Raw genomic sequence first — 19,672 nt, 5'->3', positions numbered from 1 at the left:
CATTACCATCATCTCAATCTCTTGATAAACTTTGTTTTTGTAAAGTAAGCAAAAGGAATTCACCTTTTTGCCAGTAGAGCGAGCCGATTCCTGAACCATACTCGTTCGAAGCTTCACAGATATACAGGCCATTGAGGTCAGATGTCAGTTTCAAGAAGAAGAGTTTATTTCCTTCTGTTTTAATGGCATCATTAGGGATAGTCTGGTGTGTGCTGCTCCACGAAAAAGAATATAAAACCAGTTTAGTGCAGTCTGCTGTTGTTTAGACTGTATATGAAAATGCATGCTGTCATCTGAATGCCGTGTAATTTACAAAACCTGGCAAAAGACTACTAGGGCCTAAGAAAAAAAAAAAACTTTGTCAAGCTGGTCTGTACATACATACATCATGTCACAATAGTCAAAATACAGTCAAACCAAAATCTATTCAGACACCTTCAACATTTTCTCACATCACAGTTTATTCGCTATAATTTAGAAAATGGTAGTAAAATATGACAAGAAACTGAGTCAGAACAAATTCAACTTGATAATGTCAGATAACTTTAATAGAAAGCTATGTAATGGATTACAATCAACCAATCAGCTTTCAGCTGTTACATTTAAGTACACAATTAGATAATACCAATTTAGTCAACCAATTTCCAAGAAATGCTTTTTGTTTTGTTCAGTCTGTGGTGTAAAAGGTCACATTAGCAATTAAAGAAAAAAACACTTAAGCAAAACATGCTCAGGTCAAAGTGTCTGAATAATTTTGGTCCCAATTTTTTTAATCAATTTTACTGGTATGAAGAATTTTTGAGTATAATATGTCACAGTTTACTTTATTTTGCTATCCTCACTTACATAAATGAACTATAGTGTCCTGCACCCACTAGTAAACAACTATATCTAGTTGTTTAAATAAATTTTGGTTTGACTGTATGTGCATTCTGTGAGACAGTTTGTGAAGAAATCTGCAAAGATCTTCATTTGCAAAGCAAATTCATGTAAATGAATGTGGTGCTCTTCCTGCTGACAGGTCATTTTTATCACTTTCATTCATTATGTAAGGTCTTTATCCAACACTAAAAATATGATTATGTATGTATAATACTGTATATTGCATTTCTGTCAATAGATCCTCATAAATATTACACACTGCACCTTTAAGGGCACATTTACATTTATTTACACGACAGCAATGGCATTTGGGTATCTGAAATGCAAACTTTTGAAAACAGGTTTTAAAGTGCAAGCCTTGTCGTCTCTGTGTAAACTACAAATATTTGTAAAAACGGGGATGTCTTGCGCAATTGTGCATGCGTATTACATGTTTGGTCTACGGGTGCATAGTTTTTCTTTACATAGTTACATCTCCAAATACTGGCCTGGCAGCATAATACTGCATTTTTATTAGTTTTGCATAGATCCTTGACTCAACCACACCAATGACACCGGTATAATGATCATTTGTGAATATTTGCTCTAGTACGATGTTTTAATCCCTTAATATTTCACACTTTCATCAGCTTTCACAAGAAATTATTTTTCGGTGCAGTTCACAATCATTTTGTGAATATAGGCAACCATTTTAAACTTTATTTTTCAGGTAAACAACTTAAGATCCACTTCCAGTGTTCATACAAAACGTAGATTTGTGATCTCAAAGTGTAGAAGAAAGTTGAGTACACTCAAGTATTATGCCAACATACAGGACCTTTCCTGTTACCTTTTTACCCCAAGCATTTTAGTTGGATCAAATTTGGTTATTTAATCCCACTAGAATGCGATCTAGTTACGATCTTTTAGCCCTCCTTTTACATATTAGAGTTGTTGATAATTAACAATATTACATTTGAGTCACATCATCTCTACTTGTATTATATTTCCTACCTGTGCCAGCGGAAGTGTGTAGCTGCTGGATTGGCATCTGCCTCACACTGATACACTTCAGCATTAGTGCGATTTTTGAAAGGTGTCACAAAGACCAGCTGAGGTGGATCTTTTAAACACACACAAAAAAAACATATGACTACAAAGTTCTCACTACAATCGAGCTCAACAAATTCCTGCATTTGTGCAATCAGTTCAATTGACAGATCAACTGATCAATCAACAAACAATTAATAAATCAAATAATAAATGTGTACACTGGTGGATAACGAGATAAATAGGCCTATATGTAAATTGAGAATACAATGCTTGTGAAAAAGAAGTCTGCTTAATTATATTGAATGTGCTCTTGTGTTTACTTCAAATCATAAAAGTTTATTTGCAGATAATACATTTATGAATCAAAAGGAAACTTAGCATACTTAAGGAGTGCACTTTTCATTTTAAAGGCGCACTTTATAATGTCAAATTAAAAGTTTAACTTTAAAGTACATTTTAAGCCATTTTGCTTTAAAGAATTAGGGGAGAGCAGGGCACAACCTAAGACTTTTTGACTTTCTCAGTTTGTGTAAATCCACTTGGGGTTCAGAGTATTTATTTTTCCCCACATTAATTGCACACATTTCTAGTACAATTATGTGGTTTTGTTTCATTACAGTTTTTCTCCATTTGTTTGGCTCATTTCTTGAAACAGAAATTACATTCTCAAAACAACATGGACAAATCTCCAAACCACTTGGCAATTGTTCACAACAGAATAGCATTTCTCATTCATTTCATCAAATTGCAAATGTCTAAGTACATGTCTCAATGTCTCAGTACATCTTTGCAAATGATTAAGTACAGGTAGCCTACATTTAGCACAATTTCCAAGTGAATAGATCTTGTTGATCTAAACTGATTGTTTGATTCTCAGTCTAATGGTCGTTCGCTCCAAAATGTATCAGCGTCATTTCATTGTATAAGTCATCACATGCACAATAGTCTGTTCAATTGTCAAAATTAGTCAAGAACATAATACCATGAATACCATATATGAATCCCTTGGAACATTTGATAAATGTATTACAGCAATTGACAGTCAGGTGAAACTAGAACTTGACTAATGAAGGAGGATCTCAGATGACCAATCAAACAGTATGTTTAGTTACCTGACAGGTGCTGTCCATGACTGTGAATGCTGCCAAACATATATGTAAAGAGCTTGACCATGCAGGACCAGAAAAATGTCTGAACATGGAGGCACCTGGCTAAGTAAATGAACAAGGGAAACTGCCTGCTCGAGGAAGAGGAAGAGTGAGGATGAGAGGGGGAACCCGTGGAGGAAGAGGGGTTGAGAGGGGAAGAGAGGGGAAGGGGGTAGAGAGGGGAAGAGAGGGGAAGGGTGGATGAGAGGGGAATAAAGGGGAAGGGGAAGGGGAAGAGGGGGGTAGGAAGAGGTAGACCTGGAGTAGGATGTGGCCAAAGAAGACGGGGACCAAATTTATCAGATGCGATTCTACTGAGTACCCTTGGATTGACATTGAGAGTGGCTGGACCGAGACTTCAGCCCAACCTCAGCAGATATAAAAAACAAACCTTTGAAAATGCATGCATGAATTGAATGATTTTACAAATGTGGAGAGAAATAAATATTTTCATTAGGGGTGTAACGGTTCGTGTATTCGTACCGAACGGTTCACGGGGTGAGTTCCAAATGGAATCAGTATTCCCTATTTGATCATCCCTATGTGAGCAGGACACACGTGTACCGTATGTAGCAGTTTGGAATGCACTTGGCAAAGGGAGCGGCGTAAATTCCTCATTATCTTCAGCTGGGATGTTCCGGTGACAACGCAGCACAGTGTCCGTCAGCAGATCAGGGTTGCCAGATATTCACAACAAAACCCGCCCAATCGCTACTCAAAACTAGCCCAAAACAAGCCCAGTCTCATTTCAGTGGTTTTTTTTTGGTAAAAATCTCTTATGGGGGGTAAAATATATGTCTTTTTGACAGGGTTTCCTGCTGAAATACGCATTCCCGGCGCTAAATATCACACAATTGGGGTCGCTTCAACCTGCGGACATGTATGAACTTGGCAACACTGCAGCAGATGTCGCAGTTTTATCTGCATCGTTTTCTTTTTTTTAGCCTAACTGTTGCAAATAAAAATAAACATTTTTTATTTTAAAATGTTTATAAAAATATGCTTTGTAATACTGTATATAAAAAGTAATATAACTCTTAAAAATATTAATTGTATAGGCTATTTATTTATGCTGGCGCTGCATTGTCACGGGAACATCCCAGCTGAAGATAATGAGGAAATTACGCCGCTCCCTTTGCCAAGTGCATTCCAAACTGCTACTTACGGCACACGCGTGTCCTGCTCACATAGGGATGATCAAATAGGGAATACTGATTCCCGTGTCCTGCTCACATAGGGATGATCAAATAGGGAATACTGATTCCATTTGGAACTCACCCCGTGAACCGTTCGGTACGAATACGCGAACCGTTACACCCCTAATTTTCATCAATATGCAGTACTGGTCTTGTGTGTACTGTTTGGTCAATATATTCATGTACTTTATGTACATGTACTCATGTACTTTACTCGAACAATATCTCTGAAAAAAATCTAACCCAGATTATATCATTAGAAAAGTAGAAATTTTACAAGTGTTTACAGTAAGATTGAGAACAGCAGTGTGGATGGACAGGAAGGTGAGGATGGTAATTTTCATTGTTTTTTGTTTGTGTGTTATATTACAGTATATTTTGCTGTATACATTTTCTTTTTACTCTGATGTATGGAAGTTACTTTATGTGTGTGAATGATTCTGTATATACAATTTCCTTGGCAGAATGAGTGCAATGTGTGATGTCAAACCTTGGTGTTACATGTAGACAGGAGGCAGACACAGGTGTTAACAGGAATGGTAGTTTATTGACCACAGTAGAGCATGGGAAGTGGTGCAGGTGAGTTAAGCGGTTGATGGTAGTTAGGAAGGTGATATGAGTGAGAGAGTTACTGTCTTTTGTATAGAAGGTAGAATGACGCTGGAGCCTGGAGATTGCTGGAGACTGGAGATCGCTGGAGGTCAGAGGGACGGACAGGAACACACCCACACAGCAGACAGGAAACACGGAAGGAGGGATACACGCTGGAGACAGGTAGTATCGATAGGAGAGTCCTTGAGGTAAGCATAGGTAGCAGTATAAGCGAACGAGACCGGACGTGGAGTGCTGTGTGCGTGTGCTTCTTATGGTGCTGGTGATGAGTGCCATGATGAGGTGCAGGTGATAGTGATCAGTACTCTGGGGATGGAGTGCGCTGTGATTGGTGAAGGGTGGAACCTGACGTGTCTGTGACAGTACCCCCCCCTCCACGGCCCGCTCCAGAGGCCCGAGAACCCCGACGCCGTGGTGGTCGTCCTCTACCCCGCGGAGCTGGCTTCTCAGGATGACTGTCGTGGAATGTCTGGAGTAAACTGGGATCTAAAATGTCGTTCCTTGGGACCCAGGAGCGTTCCTCAGGACCATATCCTTCCCAATCCACAAGATATTCCAGCTGACCACCGCGACGTCGGGAGTTCAAGATCTCATTGACCTTGTAGGCCGTACCGTCCTCCAGGATGAGTGGAAGGGGGGGTTCGGCGGGAACTACGTCAGGTCCTGTTGGGGAAACAGAGGGATGGTGAGCTTTGAGTAGTGAAACATGGAAAGTAGGATGAATACGATACCCTTGTGGCAGACGGAGTTGATATGTGACCGGGTTGACCTGCTTGATGATGGGGAACGGGCCAATGAACCTGGGACTCAGCTTTTTGCAAGGCAGACGCATTCTGATGTCTCGGGTAGAAAGCCACACCAACTGACCAGGTTGGAAGAAGGGGGTGTCAGAACGCCGAAGATCCGCGACCGTCCTGCGTCTGCGCAGGGCCCGCTGCAACTGATGGTGAGCTGAGTCCCAGACCCTCTCGCTCTCTCGGAACCAGTAGTCCACAGCAGGAACGTCGGAGGGTTCCCCATCCCAGGGGAACAGTGGAGGTTGGAAGCCGAGTACGCATTGGAATGGGGTGAGTCCAGTGGTCGACTGCTTTAGGGAGTTTTGGGCGTACTCGGCCCAACCTAGGAACTGGTTCCAAGAGTCCTGGTGGTCATGACAGAAGGTACGTAGGAAGCGGCCAATTTCCTGTACCTTCCTTTCCGTCTGCCCGTTCGACTGTGGATGGTACCCCGACGTCAGGCTAACGGCCACACCTAGGAGCGAGAAGAACGATCTCCATACTCGGGATATGAACTGGGGACCTCGGTCAGATACAATATCTTCAGGTACTCCGAAGTATCTAAAAACCTGATTGAAGAGTGTTTCAGCTGTTTCCATGGCAGTAGGCAGACCTGGGAGTGGGATCAGACGACATGACTTGGAGAACCGATCTACTACCACTAGGATGGTGGTATTACCGTCTGAGACCGGCAGGTCAGTGATGAAATCTACTCCTAGGTGTGACCATGGGCGTTCTGGAACGGGCAGAGGAAGGAGCTTACCAGATGGAAGATGATGTGGAGACTTGGAAATGGCACACTCCCTACAGCCCTGCACGTACCTTCTGACATCCTTTGCCATCCCTGGCCACCAGAAGCGTTCTTTTAGCAACGAGAGGGTTTCATTGACCCCCGGGTGACCAGTACCAAGTGACGTGTGAGCCGAGTGAATGGTGGGAGTGCGTCGTGTCCGAGTGAGGTACAGCAAGCCGGCGGAGGGTTCGTGGAGGCATTGGAGGAGGGAATGGTTTCTTCGGACCAGGTAATAGGACTTACAATGAGGGAGCTTGGAATAATGGGTTCTGGTTCTTCGATCTGTTCGTCAGGGGCATGAAGACGGGAGAGAGCATCAGCTTTAAGATTCTTGGTACCGGGACGATAGGAGATGGTGTAATTGAAGCGGGAGAAGAACAGGGCCCAATGGGCTTGTCTGGGGTTTAGTCTCTTGGCTGATCGAAGATACTCAAGGTTTTTGTGATCAGTAAGCACCAGGAACGCATGTTTGGCTCCCTCCAACCAATGCCTCCACTCTTCCAAGGCAAGCTTGACTGCGAGAAGTTCCCTGTCACCGATGGAGTAGTTGACCTCAGCCGGGCTGAGCTTGCGGGAGAAGAAGGCGCATGGGTGGAGTCTACTTGGCGTCCCCTGCTGCTGAGACAACACCGCTCCCACTCCGGTTGTGGAGGCGTCCACCTCCACGATGAAGGGCTTTTCCGGGTCTGGATGGACTAGGAGGGGAGCGGTGGTGAAGGCTTTCTTAAGGTGGCAGAAGGCGTTGGTGGCTGCCGGGGTCCAGGACAGAGACTTGGGCTTGTTGCGTAACATACTGGTGAGTGGATGAGTGATGGAACTGTAACCTTTGATGAATCGTCGATAGAAATTGGAGAAACCTAGGAAGCGCTGGAGTTCTTTTATAGTGGTGGGTTCTGGCCAGGTTGTGATGGATTCCACCTTCCTCTCGTCCATCCGGATGCCACTGTGATCAATGTGGTATCCCAGGAAGGAAACTGAAGATTGGTGGAAAGAACACTTTTCGGCCTTGAGGAATAGATGGTACTGACGTAGACGGTTGAGGACCTCCGCAACGTGTTGGCGATGTTCGGCCTGGCTCCGGGAGTAGATGAGGATGTCGTCGATGTAGACTAGGACGAATCGATGGAGAAACTCCCGGAGCACCTCATGGATGAAATCCTGGAATACGGAGGGGGCGTTTACCAATCCATACGGCATGACGAGGTATTCATAGTGACCAGTAGGGGTAATGAAGGCAGTCTTCCACTCGTCCCCCTCACGTATCCGGATGAGGTTATACGCGCTGCGGAGGTCCAACTTGGTGAACACAGTGGCACCACGGAGGTGTTCGAGGGCTGCTGGGACGAGAGGAAGGGGATATCTGAACTTAACTGTGATCTTGTTGAGGGAACGATAATCGATGCATGGCTGCAAGCCTCCGTCCTTTTTTGCCACGAAGAAGAAGCTGGACGCAGCAGGGGAAGTAGACGGCCTGATGTAACCTTGGTCGAGGGCTTCCTGGATGTATTCCTCCATGGCCTTCTCCTCCGGGATGGATCGTGGGTATATCTTACCCCTTGGTACTGGTTCACCCGGAAGCAGGTCGATGGCACAGTCCCATGGCCGGCGTGGAGGCAGCTTGGAAGCCCGTTGCGGGCAGAAGACATCGCTGAAGGGGGCGTAACACTTAGGAATATCAACAGAGCGTTGTTCAACTGGACTTTCGATGGATGTGGCACAAAGAGTCAGATCAGGCAGAGATGAGGATGGAAGAGGAAGTTCAGTCAGACATTGTGAGAAGCAAGTGTCGCCCCACTTCAGGATTTCGCCCGTTTTCCAGGAGATGGTAGGGTTGTGCTGCTCCAACCAGGGGCGCCCCAGAACCACGTCAGCGGTGGAATCCTCCAGAACCAGCATGTGAGCCTCTTCCCGATGTAAAAGCCCAACCTGGAGAGTGACTGGTCCAGCCACGGTACGGACGTGCTTGCGACTAAGGGGTCTTCCGGTTATTGAGCTGATCCTGTAGGTGGTCGGAGACGGAGTGGTCTTGAGGCGTAACTGGCGGCAGATGGCACCGGAGAGGAAGTTGCCGGCTGACCCCGAGTCGAGGAGCGCGACCACTGAAAGGGAGACATTAGCGGCAGTAAGAATGACGACAGTGGTGAGTGGTTTCATTTTATGATCAGCAGGAATAATGGCACTCACCATGGGTCGCGGAGGTCGGGTGGGGCATGCAGCTATGACATGCCCAGGTTCACCACAATACAGACAGAGACGTAGGGTCAGCCGACGGAGGCGTTCTTCAGGGGTTAGTCGGGAGTTGGGCTGGTTCTGGGGAGCTGACGGGTTCGGATCGGCGGAAGGGCACGTTGAAGTGATACTGGTCCTGGTGCTCTTGGATGCACGCCTGCATGCGAGTGGCACAGCGAATGGAATGCTGGATGAACTTCTCAAGGCCGATGGAGTCCTCGCATGCAGCGAGATGCAGCCGTACCCGAGGTTCCAATCCTTGCCGAAATGTAGTTATCAGCGCCTGTTCATTCCATCCGCTGACTGCTGCAAGCGTTCTGAATTGCAAAGCATAATCGTAAATAGACAGGGATCCCTGTTTCAAATTATAAAGTTTCTCACCAGCTGACGAATCTGTGATAGGCTTCCCAAACACCTCCCGGAAGTGGGAAATGAACGCTGTATATGATTGCGTTACCGCACCCTTTTGTGACCAGATGGAATCGGCCCACATCAATGCTTTGCCACTGAGCTGAGAGATAATGAAGGCTATCTTGGAAGTGTCGCTCGGGTACAAGTGCGGCTGCATCTCCAGGACCAGTGTGCATTGCAGCAGGAAACCACTGCAATTCTCCGCCGATCCTGAGTAGGGCGCCGGTTTGGCCATGGGACTAGCATACAGAGGTAGTGAAGGAGGGTTGTTGACAGATGGGTTGGTGTTCGCTGGTGCAGGTGAATGGACAGTAACTGGAGTGGGTTGTGGAGGAAATGTGCGCCGAAGCGCATCTACCAATTCCTGGAAGGGATCCGGTTGGCTCATACTGGGTCTCGGTTATGGTCCGGTCTTCTGTTACATGTAGACAGGAGGCAGACACAGGTGTTAACAGGAATGGTAGTTTATTGACCACAGTAGAGCATGGGAAGTGGAGCAGGTGAGTTAAGCGGTTGATGGTAGTTAGGAAGGTGATATGAGTGAGAGAGTTACTGTCTTTTGTATAGAAGGTAGAATGACGCTGGAGCCTGGAGATTGCTGGAGACTGGAGATCGCTGGAGACTGGAGATCGCTGGAGGTCAGAGGGACGGACAGGAACACACCCACACAGCAGACAGGAAACACGGAAGGAGGGATACACGCTGGAGACAGGTAGTATCGATAGAAGAGTCCTTGAGGTAAGCATAGCAGTATATGCGAACGAGACCGGACGTGGAGTGCTGTGTGCGTGTGCTTCTTATGGTGCTGGTGATGAGTGCCATGATGAGGTGCAGGTGATAGTGATCAGTACTCTGGGGATGGAGTGCGCTGTGATTGGTGAAGGGTGGAACCTGACGTGTCTGTACTCTTACCCTAAAATCCTATTTCTTTTTTTTTTCAGTTTTATACACAATTGTATTCTGTTAGCTAGACAAAAAACAATGAAGGACTGGGCTAAGACTGAAAGGTGGACATGAGGGATATATTTTAATGGTCCTCTGCCATAGTGACAAAACATCTAAACATTTTGACTTGCAGTGCTTACACAATGCCAAAGGGACAAAGCATTTTGGGGGCACTGACTGTTTAAATGAGAAGGAAATTTTGTTTTGACACATGAGTGAACTGTTTTGGGAGAGGTATGAGCTTTTGCAGGTGAACCATGGTGTTGTGCCGAACCATCCACGTTATTTTGGCAAAAGCACCAAGAGTGTTGAGAACGTCCGGTCTGTTTCAAGAAATGAGCCAAAGCAATTGAGAAGGATCTTTGCCATTTTGGTGGCACTAACTATTTATATGGGAAAGGAATTTAGTTCTGAAGCATGAGTGAACAGTTTTGGGAGAGATATTAGCTTTTGCAAGTGAGCTATAGTGTTGTGCTGAACTGTAAGACTGTTTTGCCAAATGATCTTACAATTTTGAGAATGTAATTTCTGTTTCAAGAAATGAGCCAAACCAATGGAGAAAAACTGTAATACAGTGTATACTTTTTTCTTGATTTACCCCGAAAGAATGGAAGTGAAATGTGACAACATGCCCCATAGGTGGGGTACATTGTAACATGTGAGGGGCACAATGTAACATGACCAAATGACAGCTTAAAATGTTATCTGATACAAACCAATATACATGGTTTTCTCGTGGTTTCTCAATAAAATTCATAAAAGTATAGAATATAATAGCGTAGCTCTAATAGGGGCTCATTGTAACCCAGTGTTACAACACACCCCACCTGCACAACTGGGATTTAAACCTGGCTCGTGTCTTCTGCTGGTTAGATCAGCATTAAAGAACAATCTCAACTGTTAAACAACAGATATAAGATTAAAATAATATCAGATTTGTCTGTTTACATAAACACAAAAACAGAGATGAAAAATAAACTTAAGTAAGAAATTTACTTTTGCTATGGTTAAATAGATGTTCAGTCAGTGATATCTTCCAAAGATTTGCCGCATTTAATTTTTCTCTAAATAATGTTGATATGGCAACTAGTAAGTTTCGTCATCCTGGCATGCGTGGAAAGTTTTAAACCATGTGTGTTACAACTAACCCCGCGTTAGGTTGTGCCCCACTCTCCCCTACTTCGATGTGTTTTCTAACATACTAAAGACTAAAGTCCTTAATTATAATATTTTAACTGTAGTGTGTATTTGATATTACATTCAAAGTATATGTATTTTAAATTGACTAAATTACAACTTCATTGCAAATGTGTAATAGAATATAATAAACATAATAAAATAAAGTGTAATAGAATAAACAAATATACAGTATATGGCATACAAGTTTAAATAGAAATGACAGTGAAGTATATTTTAGTTTTCCATAAATACTTGACTGAACATTGAGCAGACCTTAAAGACAATAGAAATGACAATAGAAATGAAAGACAATAGAAATGACAGTGAAGTATATTTTAGTTTCCCATAAATACTTAACTGTACATTGAGCAGACCTTAAAGACAATAGAAGTAGATAGATAGATAGATAGATAGATAGATAGATAGATAGATAGATAGATAGATAGATAGATAGATAGATAGATAGATAGATAGATAGATAGATAGATAGATAGATAGATAGATAGATAGATAGATAGATAGATAGATAGATAGATAGATAGATAGATAGATAGATAGATACTTTATTCATCCACTAGGGAAATTCAGGATTCCAGTAACAATTAAAACAGTAAAACAAACATAAACAAGACAAGCAGCTCAAAACGATATTATGCCCTGCTCAGTATGAATTAAAAAGTATTATCGCCTGAGGAACAAAAGATATCCTCAATATCTGTAGAACATTTTGAAATTATATATAACGATTGTGGCGAGGTGGACGAGCGAGAGACATGGGAGGAGCGAGCGAGATCGGTGTGCGTGATTGAGAATGAACGTCACCTGCACACCGTTTAATCAAATAAACAAACAAACAAAGTGAAAGTAAAAGCGGCAGCCCCTCACAGACGACTGCCGCACACATACATAAACAAAACATAAATAAAAATACAACTTAAAGTCCAGGCCTGGTCCTCTCTCGTCCTTCACTCGAGTTGCTCGTCCTTTTATGTCTCCGTGCTCCCTCATGAGAGGACTCGAGACCGGTGTGCCTCGCAGGTGACGTTCATTCTCAATCACGCACACCGATCTCGCTCGCTCCTCCCATGTCTCTCGCTCGTCCACCTCGCCACAACGATGTATAAGTCCTACTTAAGTGGGTCAAAAAACACTCTTAAGTTCAAGTAATTGCATTTAATATAAATTGAAATTAGAATTCATTTTTATATAATATTAATATTTTATTTAATATTAAATAACATGCAATTATTTAAAATATTTCATTCAGTTTGCAATTATGTATTTTATTTCTGCAATAAGTACTTTTTTTAAAAGTATAGTAAAGTGTACTTCTATTTAAAGGGTTAGTTCACCCAAAAATGAAAATTCTGTCATTAATTACTTACCCTCATGTCGTTCGACACCTGTAAGACCTCCGTTCATCTTCGGAACACAAATGAAGATATTTTAGTTGAAATCTGATGTCTCTGAAAGGCCTCCATTGGCACAATGCACGGTACACTCTCAAGACCCTTAAAAGTTACTAAAGACGTCGTTACAAAGTCCATCTCACTACAGTGGTTCTAAAATAACTTTATGAATCGGCGAGAATAGTTTTTGTGCGCAAAAAAACCCTAAATAACGACTTATATAGTGATGACGATTTCGAAGCGTTATGAATCAGTGAGTCGAATCATGATTCGGATCGCGTGCCAAACTGCTGAAATTTGGCGATTCAAACTGCTGAATCGACTCACTGATTCATAACGCTTCGAAGCTTCATGATGTCGTGTTTTGAAATCGTCATCACTATATAAGTCGTTATTTAGGGTTTTTTTCCGCACAAAAACTATTCTCGCCGATTCATAAAGTTATTTTAGAACCACTGTAGTGAGATGGACTTCGTAACGACGTCTTTAGTACCTTTTAAGGGTCTTGAGAGTGAACCGTGCATTGTGCCAATGGAGGCCTTTCAGAGATATCAGATTTCAACTAAAATATCTTCATTTGTGTTCCGAAGATGAACAGAGGTCTTACGGGTGTCGAACGACATGAGAGTAAGTAATTAATGACAGAATTTTCATTTTTGGGTGAACTAACCCTTTAACAAGGAAATAATAAATTAACATGATACATGATTTTTAGTCACAATTAAAACTTGATAAAACAATTTTTACTTAAAGGGATAGTTCACCTAAAAATGAAAATTAGCCCATCATTTACTCACCCTCAAGTCATCCTAGGTGTATATGACGTTCTTCTTTCCGACGAATAAAATCGGACTTATATTACAAAAGTCCTGGCTAATCCAAGCATTAGAATTGAATTACAGTTTTTCTCAGTCGCTTTGGTATATTTCTCAGATCAGAATTGAAATTCTCAAAACTACCTGTTCAATCTTGACATCATTGTGTCACTTGTGCATCAATAAAGCAGTTTCTCATTTCTTTGAACAAGTTGCAAATGCTTTGGTACATCCATGCAAATGATTATGTACAATTCTCTGCTGTTTCCTACATTATCAATTGCTTACGTCATGTTGATCAAAATGTATTATAATGGGTCTCTGTTGAATAGTCTCACCCCCTAGCCTGGGAAAACCCAGACAACTTCCGGCAAATTTAGATTTACTCTGCAAGTAGTCTGGCAAAGACCCCATTCAAACCCATTTCTAAACCCTAGAAATCGCGGCACCAATTAGAAACGTTGGGGCGGGCTTTAGACGATGACTAAAGCGCAGCGACATTGAAGCAGATTTGCCGCTACTGTGGAGCATCACTCGTTCGAATCAGCTATCGCGTCTGTTTTAAGCGATTTAAACTTTTCCTTTTCGTTAAAACCCGAGCAAAGAACAACACTCGAAGCCTTCATATCTAAAAAAAGATGTTATCGCTGTCTTACCGACTGGATTCGGCAAAAGTCTGATACCAGCTTGGCCCTTTGGTGGCTAAACGAATGGGTCTTAGCGAGAGTCCTCTGGTAGTGTTAATGTTTTACAAAATATAGTTTTAAGTCCTTTTCAGGCGTGAATGTAGTTGTTTAAAGCTCAAATATGTGGTTTGTTTATAAAGAGAGCGCCTTTTTTAAAATTGTATCTGCCGTTTTCGGAGTTGTGAGCGCCAGTGGTTCAGCGGCGCTCAATTGATCATTGAGCCCGGCGAGAGGCGCCTTTCCTCGGCCAGTCCTTCTGCCGTCTGCCGCTGGCTCTGATGTCTCTGTAGTGGTTAAACCGTCTCGTCTTGTGTAGATCTAACGGCTGATCTTTGCTCTCATTAATCTATAATTTGTTCCTAGACAGATCGTTTTGTCTGAGGGCAAAGTGAAGTTTCATAACTTTATATTTTTAAGATATTAAACTTTACCGTTGTAGTCTGCTAGCGCTGACTTTGACTGAATTGCTTTATTTATTGTATAGCTTCTTATACCTTTTACTTATAGGCTACTTTTATGATTGCTATGGATGATCACACATAAACTGACATTTAACAAAAAGAGACTGGGTTGTGTTTTGTGTCATATTTAATTTATTACAGTGATAATCATAGCCTATATTATGTGTGTGTGTGTGTGTGTGTGTGTGTGTGTGTGTGTGTGTGTGTGTGTGTGTGTGTGTGTGTGTGTGTGTGTGTGTGTGTGTGTGTGTGTGTGTGTGTGTGTGTGTGTGTGTGTGTGTGTGTGTGTGTGTGTGTGTGTGTGTGTGTGTGTGTGTGTGTGTGTGTGTGTGTTTTTAAATGTAAACGAAAAGAGGCTGGGTTTTTTATATTTCGTTTTGTTATAAACATGCATTGAAGATAATATGCATTGCCTGCACTACATATACAAATATATACTGAGTGATACTGTCAAGAACGCTGCTTGTCCATTAGCAGACTAGGCGGACTAGTTTCCTCCCGTCCTCGGGAGTTCATTCTCCGGAGTCAAACTTGGTAAGTCACGGAAGCAAGTCAGAAGTTTGCGTACGAAATATGTCATAAAAAACACCACTGCCTCATTTCATAAAAAAAATTATAATAATTAAACATAATAATAGCCACACGAATGTGGTTCAGGCAACGCATAGCTAGGCCTACATTGATTATCTTATATATTTATAATAAAACGAAGTATAAAACACCATGCCTCTTTTCGTTTACATTTTAAAAAATAATATATTAAACATTAATATGTGGTTTAGGTAAAGTGACCAGATTTCTGAAATGGAAACCGGGGACATTTCCTATTTGAGAACACAAGTACAGACAAGAACGCATATTGAGAAACGGCCATCTCAGATGTTTCTCCGTCGCTCTGCATACGTCATCTCCCTCATCGCTCTGATTGGTTTTAGGTCTATCCAATTGCGCCGAGAGGCATTTGAGCGACGCCCGTTGGTGACGCCCCTTTGGAAATGATTTGTCTATGAAGCTTTGCCAGACCATAACTCAGTTACTACTGAGAATGGTCTGGTTTTAACCAGGCTACTCACCCCCCACAACATTTAGCCATTAGTTCATAGCATAAGCCTTTACATGCAAAATGGTTGAACAAGTTGTCATAATATGTCAAGCATATTTCTATACATTTCCATTAGACGTTCACATTTCTACTTTTTTTTTTCTTTTTTTTTCTTTGTGCTATGCAGTGCTGTCTTTTCCTTTCAACAAATCACAGTACAAACAGTAAAAGCGTAAATGTGAATCTTGTCCAGTCTCTTGCAATCAAACTCCCACATACACTAAGGTGTAACCTACAATTTCCAATAATTGTCATCAAAACTTTAGCCATATTTACATCAACACATCCCTCCAGTGTACACGGTTATATTGACAACATGACTAAGCAATTTGACCGTCTTATCCGTACACAATGATACAAGGATTTGTCATTCTGATGGCACTGACATGTTCATTGACACAGATATTTACTTTTGAGAGATGAACTAAGGATTTTGAGCAAGAGACTGGCTTTTGCAGGTATTCCATGGTGTTTTGCTATTTGTACGAATTGTTTTGAGAAATGCACTTACTATTTTGCAAATGTCGAGGATGATTCGAGAAATGTACCAAAGCTGAGCAAAAACATTCTTTACAGTGTATGTAAACGCACACAAAAAAGTGGTTTCATCATGCAATTATAACTTTTAACTTTAATGTGCCATTTCTATTTTATTTAACCATTGATGTAACTTAAATAAAAAAAATTAAAAAACAGTTAATTCAGAATTCACTAAATTAAGCACAATTTTCTTCTTTACCAAGAAATAATATTGAAATATCCCCCAGGACAGTTCAATTCTTTATAATAATATAATATAATATAATATAATATAATATAATATAATATAATATAATATAATATAATATAATATAATATAATATAATATAATATAATATAATTAATATAATATAATATAATATAATATAATATAATTAATATAGTATAATATAATATATAATATAATATGAAAAAAATTAAGCGTTTACACTGAGATGGTTCTTAATGTATTTTTGTACAGTCATTTATTGGCGACAGGCAGCATTAAACCATCTATATTAAATGTTTGTTTTTTGCTAATGAATTTCCAAGATTTTCTATATCAGGTGTTTTCAAACGTTTTAATGGCAAGGATCCCTAAACAATCAAAAAAATAAATAAATTGTGAAATCAATTCTTTATTAGGCTTACACTATAATACAATTATAATAATATCATATAAAACCTAATGGAACTATTTAAACTGATAGAATATAATATTTAAGTTTAAATGCTTCAATTTGAAAAAAATAAATAAAACGAACTGAAGTAATTAAATAGATCTAATAGCTAAATATGTTCAAGGGAACATGTGAACTCTTTTATAGTTATCTAAACACCACTGAAACCCAAAGCACACACACATCTATTTAAACTGATGGGTGTTTAGAGTTTGCACGCTACACTTGTGATGTGTAACTGTAAATGTCTGTAAAAAGCACTTTTCCACGGAAGGCGGTCGGTCGAAAGTTTACTTGATAAAGTTTTAAATATGGATATTTTTCTTACACAAACGCATCGATTCGCTTCAGAAGGCCTTTATTAACACCCCAGAGCCGCGTGGAGCAGTTATTTGATGGACAGATGCACTTTTTATGGACTTCAAAAACAGAGCAACTATTAATCCAATTCTAATGCTTGGATTAGCCTGGACTTTTGTCTGAAAGAAGAATGTCATATACACCTAGGATGACTTGAGGGTGAGTCAATTATGGGCTAATTTACATTTTTGGGTGAAGTATCCCTTTAAATTTAGTAGACACGTTACATTTAGTTGATAATTATCCAAATTTCTTGTGTTTATGGTTATGGATCAGTGGAAAATGTATCATCATTTTTATATGTCACTTCCCTTCTAATAACCAATTACTATCAGTCAGCTGAGGCAGGAATTGGCCCACAAATGGGAAGTTTGTGTCATCTTATAGAGGCTCATTTCACTTACAGTGCACAATGATCTTGTGATCAATTCCCTGTTCCTCTTTCATCGTGGCATGTCTGATCACACACTTTACAAGCTGTTGATTCATCTGTACAGTTGGAGTAGCAATCAGACTGCTTGTGACCGTAAACGTCCCATCCAGATGATTCACCGTGCTGGTCGATTGCTTCACAGAATCAGACAAAGAGCCCAAATGCCATGACACCTCAGCAGCAGACTGCATGGTAGAAGCTGTGCAGGTCGCCAAAGTAACCTCAGAGCGTCCAGCCACAGGGACTGCATCCACAGTCACGGTCGCATTCACAGGGCTCGTGTCTGTGGTGACCATGAAAAACTAGATCAGTCAATCAAATACTTTAACCCAAGTGAAAAAAAAGAGATTCAAACATAAATATACACTCTAAAAAATGCTGGATTAAAAATAACCCAAGTTGGGTTGAAAATGGACTAATCCAGCAATTGGGTTGTTTTAACCCAGCAATTGGGTTGTTTTAAGCAAACATTTAACCCAACCGCTGGGTTAAAACAACCCAATTGCTGGATTAGTCCATTTTCAACCCAACTTGGGTTATTTTTAACCCAGCATTTTTTAAAGTGTAATAACAAAGTTTTGGTATTTGATAGTTTGGATGGGCAAACTCGGTTCTTGAGGGCCATCCTGCTGAGTTTAGCTCCAACAAAACTCACCTGCTTATAGGCTTAATCATGAACAAAGCCATTGGAAGGCAAGCCTGCAACCTTAGCCGAAAAAAAGTGTAACTGCTAATGCTGCGCAGGGAAGGAGACAAGATGCCATTTATTTTAATGGATGTCAATGCAGGAGAGGCTTCACTACTCTAAATAAACTGCTTTTGTGAGGAAATAGCTTATCATTTAATGAATCTAAAGCAAGTTCACTAATCTTCAACATGATGTGTGTTATATGTATATACTGTATAGAATGTAGATTTTACTATGATAAAACATTTTTTTTTTTTAAAGAGAATGCAGAGTAGGCAATGACTCATTTATGGCATTACTGCAGCAAACGTGTAGTGTTTAATAACTGGCATTGTGTATGAGTGATATAGTATACTGTCTAGTCTAAAGCGAATAATATTTTCTTTCTTTAGCTTTCAGGTTTTATCAATTATAACAGGGGTCCCCAAACTTTTTTTTCTGTGAGGGCCACATCATTTGTCCTTTTCTTTAATGGACAAATGATTTCTGTGAGGGCCACATCATTTGTCCTTTTCTTTAATGGGGGGCCGGGTCGGTCTGTAACAGAAAATTACATGAACCGGAGTGACTAACAGTATTATTGTGGAGATTTTATTATTTTATTGCCTGATTTCACAGACACAAGGTGTCACAGGGTGTTTTGGTGATTGGTTCATGTTCAGGTTTCATGTTTTTAGTTTATCACGTTCAATGTCATGTTTCTAAGTTTGTCATGTTCTGTCAGGTTTCCTGGTCTTGTCATGTGATTCCCATGCCCTCGTGTGACCTTGTTGTGTTCTGTCATTGATTCATTGTTTAATCACTGTTCACAGGTCACTTGTCTTGTCATTGGTCTGTGTGTATTTAAGCCCTCATGTTTGCCATGTGTCTTTGTCTGTTATTGTATGTGTAACCCGCTTGTTGGTGAGTGTTAGGTTATGGTTCAAGTTTACGGTTTTGTTCATGTCAAGCCAAGCCTTTTGTTTTATGTTTTGGATTTTGGTTTGTGTTAAGATGTAAGTTAATAATAAAGAGACTGCACTTGGGTTCTTCAACTTGCCTTCCAGTGGACCTTTTGTTACAGAATAACAGACCGCTTACCATGAACCCAGCAGTCACCCTGCTTTGTCTACGCCAGGGGACTCGATCCATTGAGGATTATGTACAGGAGGTCTCTGCTACGTGGTGGATTTTAATGATGCTGTCCTTAAGGGGATGTTTCTTAATCGACTCAATGACTTTTTAAGCTACTTGATGCCCGAAAACAACTCCCCGGGGACTCTAGCAGAATATATTGACTTTGCACTTCTGCTGGCCAGGTCTTCTTTTACGGTGGG

General features: G+C 41.0%; 1 protein-coding gene across 3 annotated transcripts in view; it reads right to left on the bottom strand.

Moving 5' to 3' along the window:
• Positions 1–19,672, bottom strand: part of LOC307128930 (nectin 1a) — a 50,361-nt gene that overhangs the window by 2,726 nt on the left and 27,963 nt on the right. For all 3 annotated transcript variants that reach the window (XR_013816830.1, XR_013816831.1, XM_079821006.1), the window contains exons 2-4: positions 17,640–17,951; positions 1,876–1,984; positions 64–212 (exon numbers count right to left, since the gene is read on the bottom strand). Coding sequence is in view for 1 of the 3 variants with exons in the window: in XM_079821006.1 (XP_079677132.1) it covers positions 64–212; positions 1,876–1,984; positions 17,640–17,951 (570 nt within the window). In the remaining 2 variants the exon portion in view is untranslated. The remainder of the gene's footprint in view (positions 1–63; positions 213–1,875; positions 1,985–17,639; positions 17,952–19,672) is intronic.

The sequence above is a fragment of the Gobio gobio genome, assembly GCF_949357685.1.
Source record: "Gobio gobio genome assembly, chromosome: 7".
Classification (NCBI taxonomy): Eukaryota; Metazoa; Chordata; class Actinopteri; order Cypriniformes; family Gobionidae; genus Gobio; species Gobio gobio.
The sequence above is the reverse complement of the archived record's forward strand: the minus strand, read 5'-3'. Positions and strand labels throughout refer to the sequence as shown.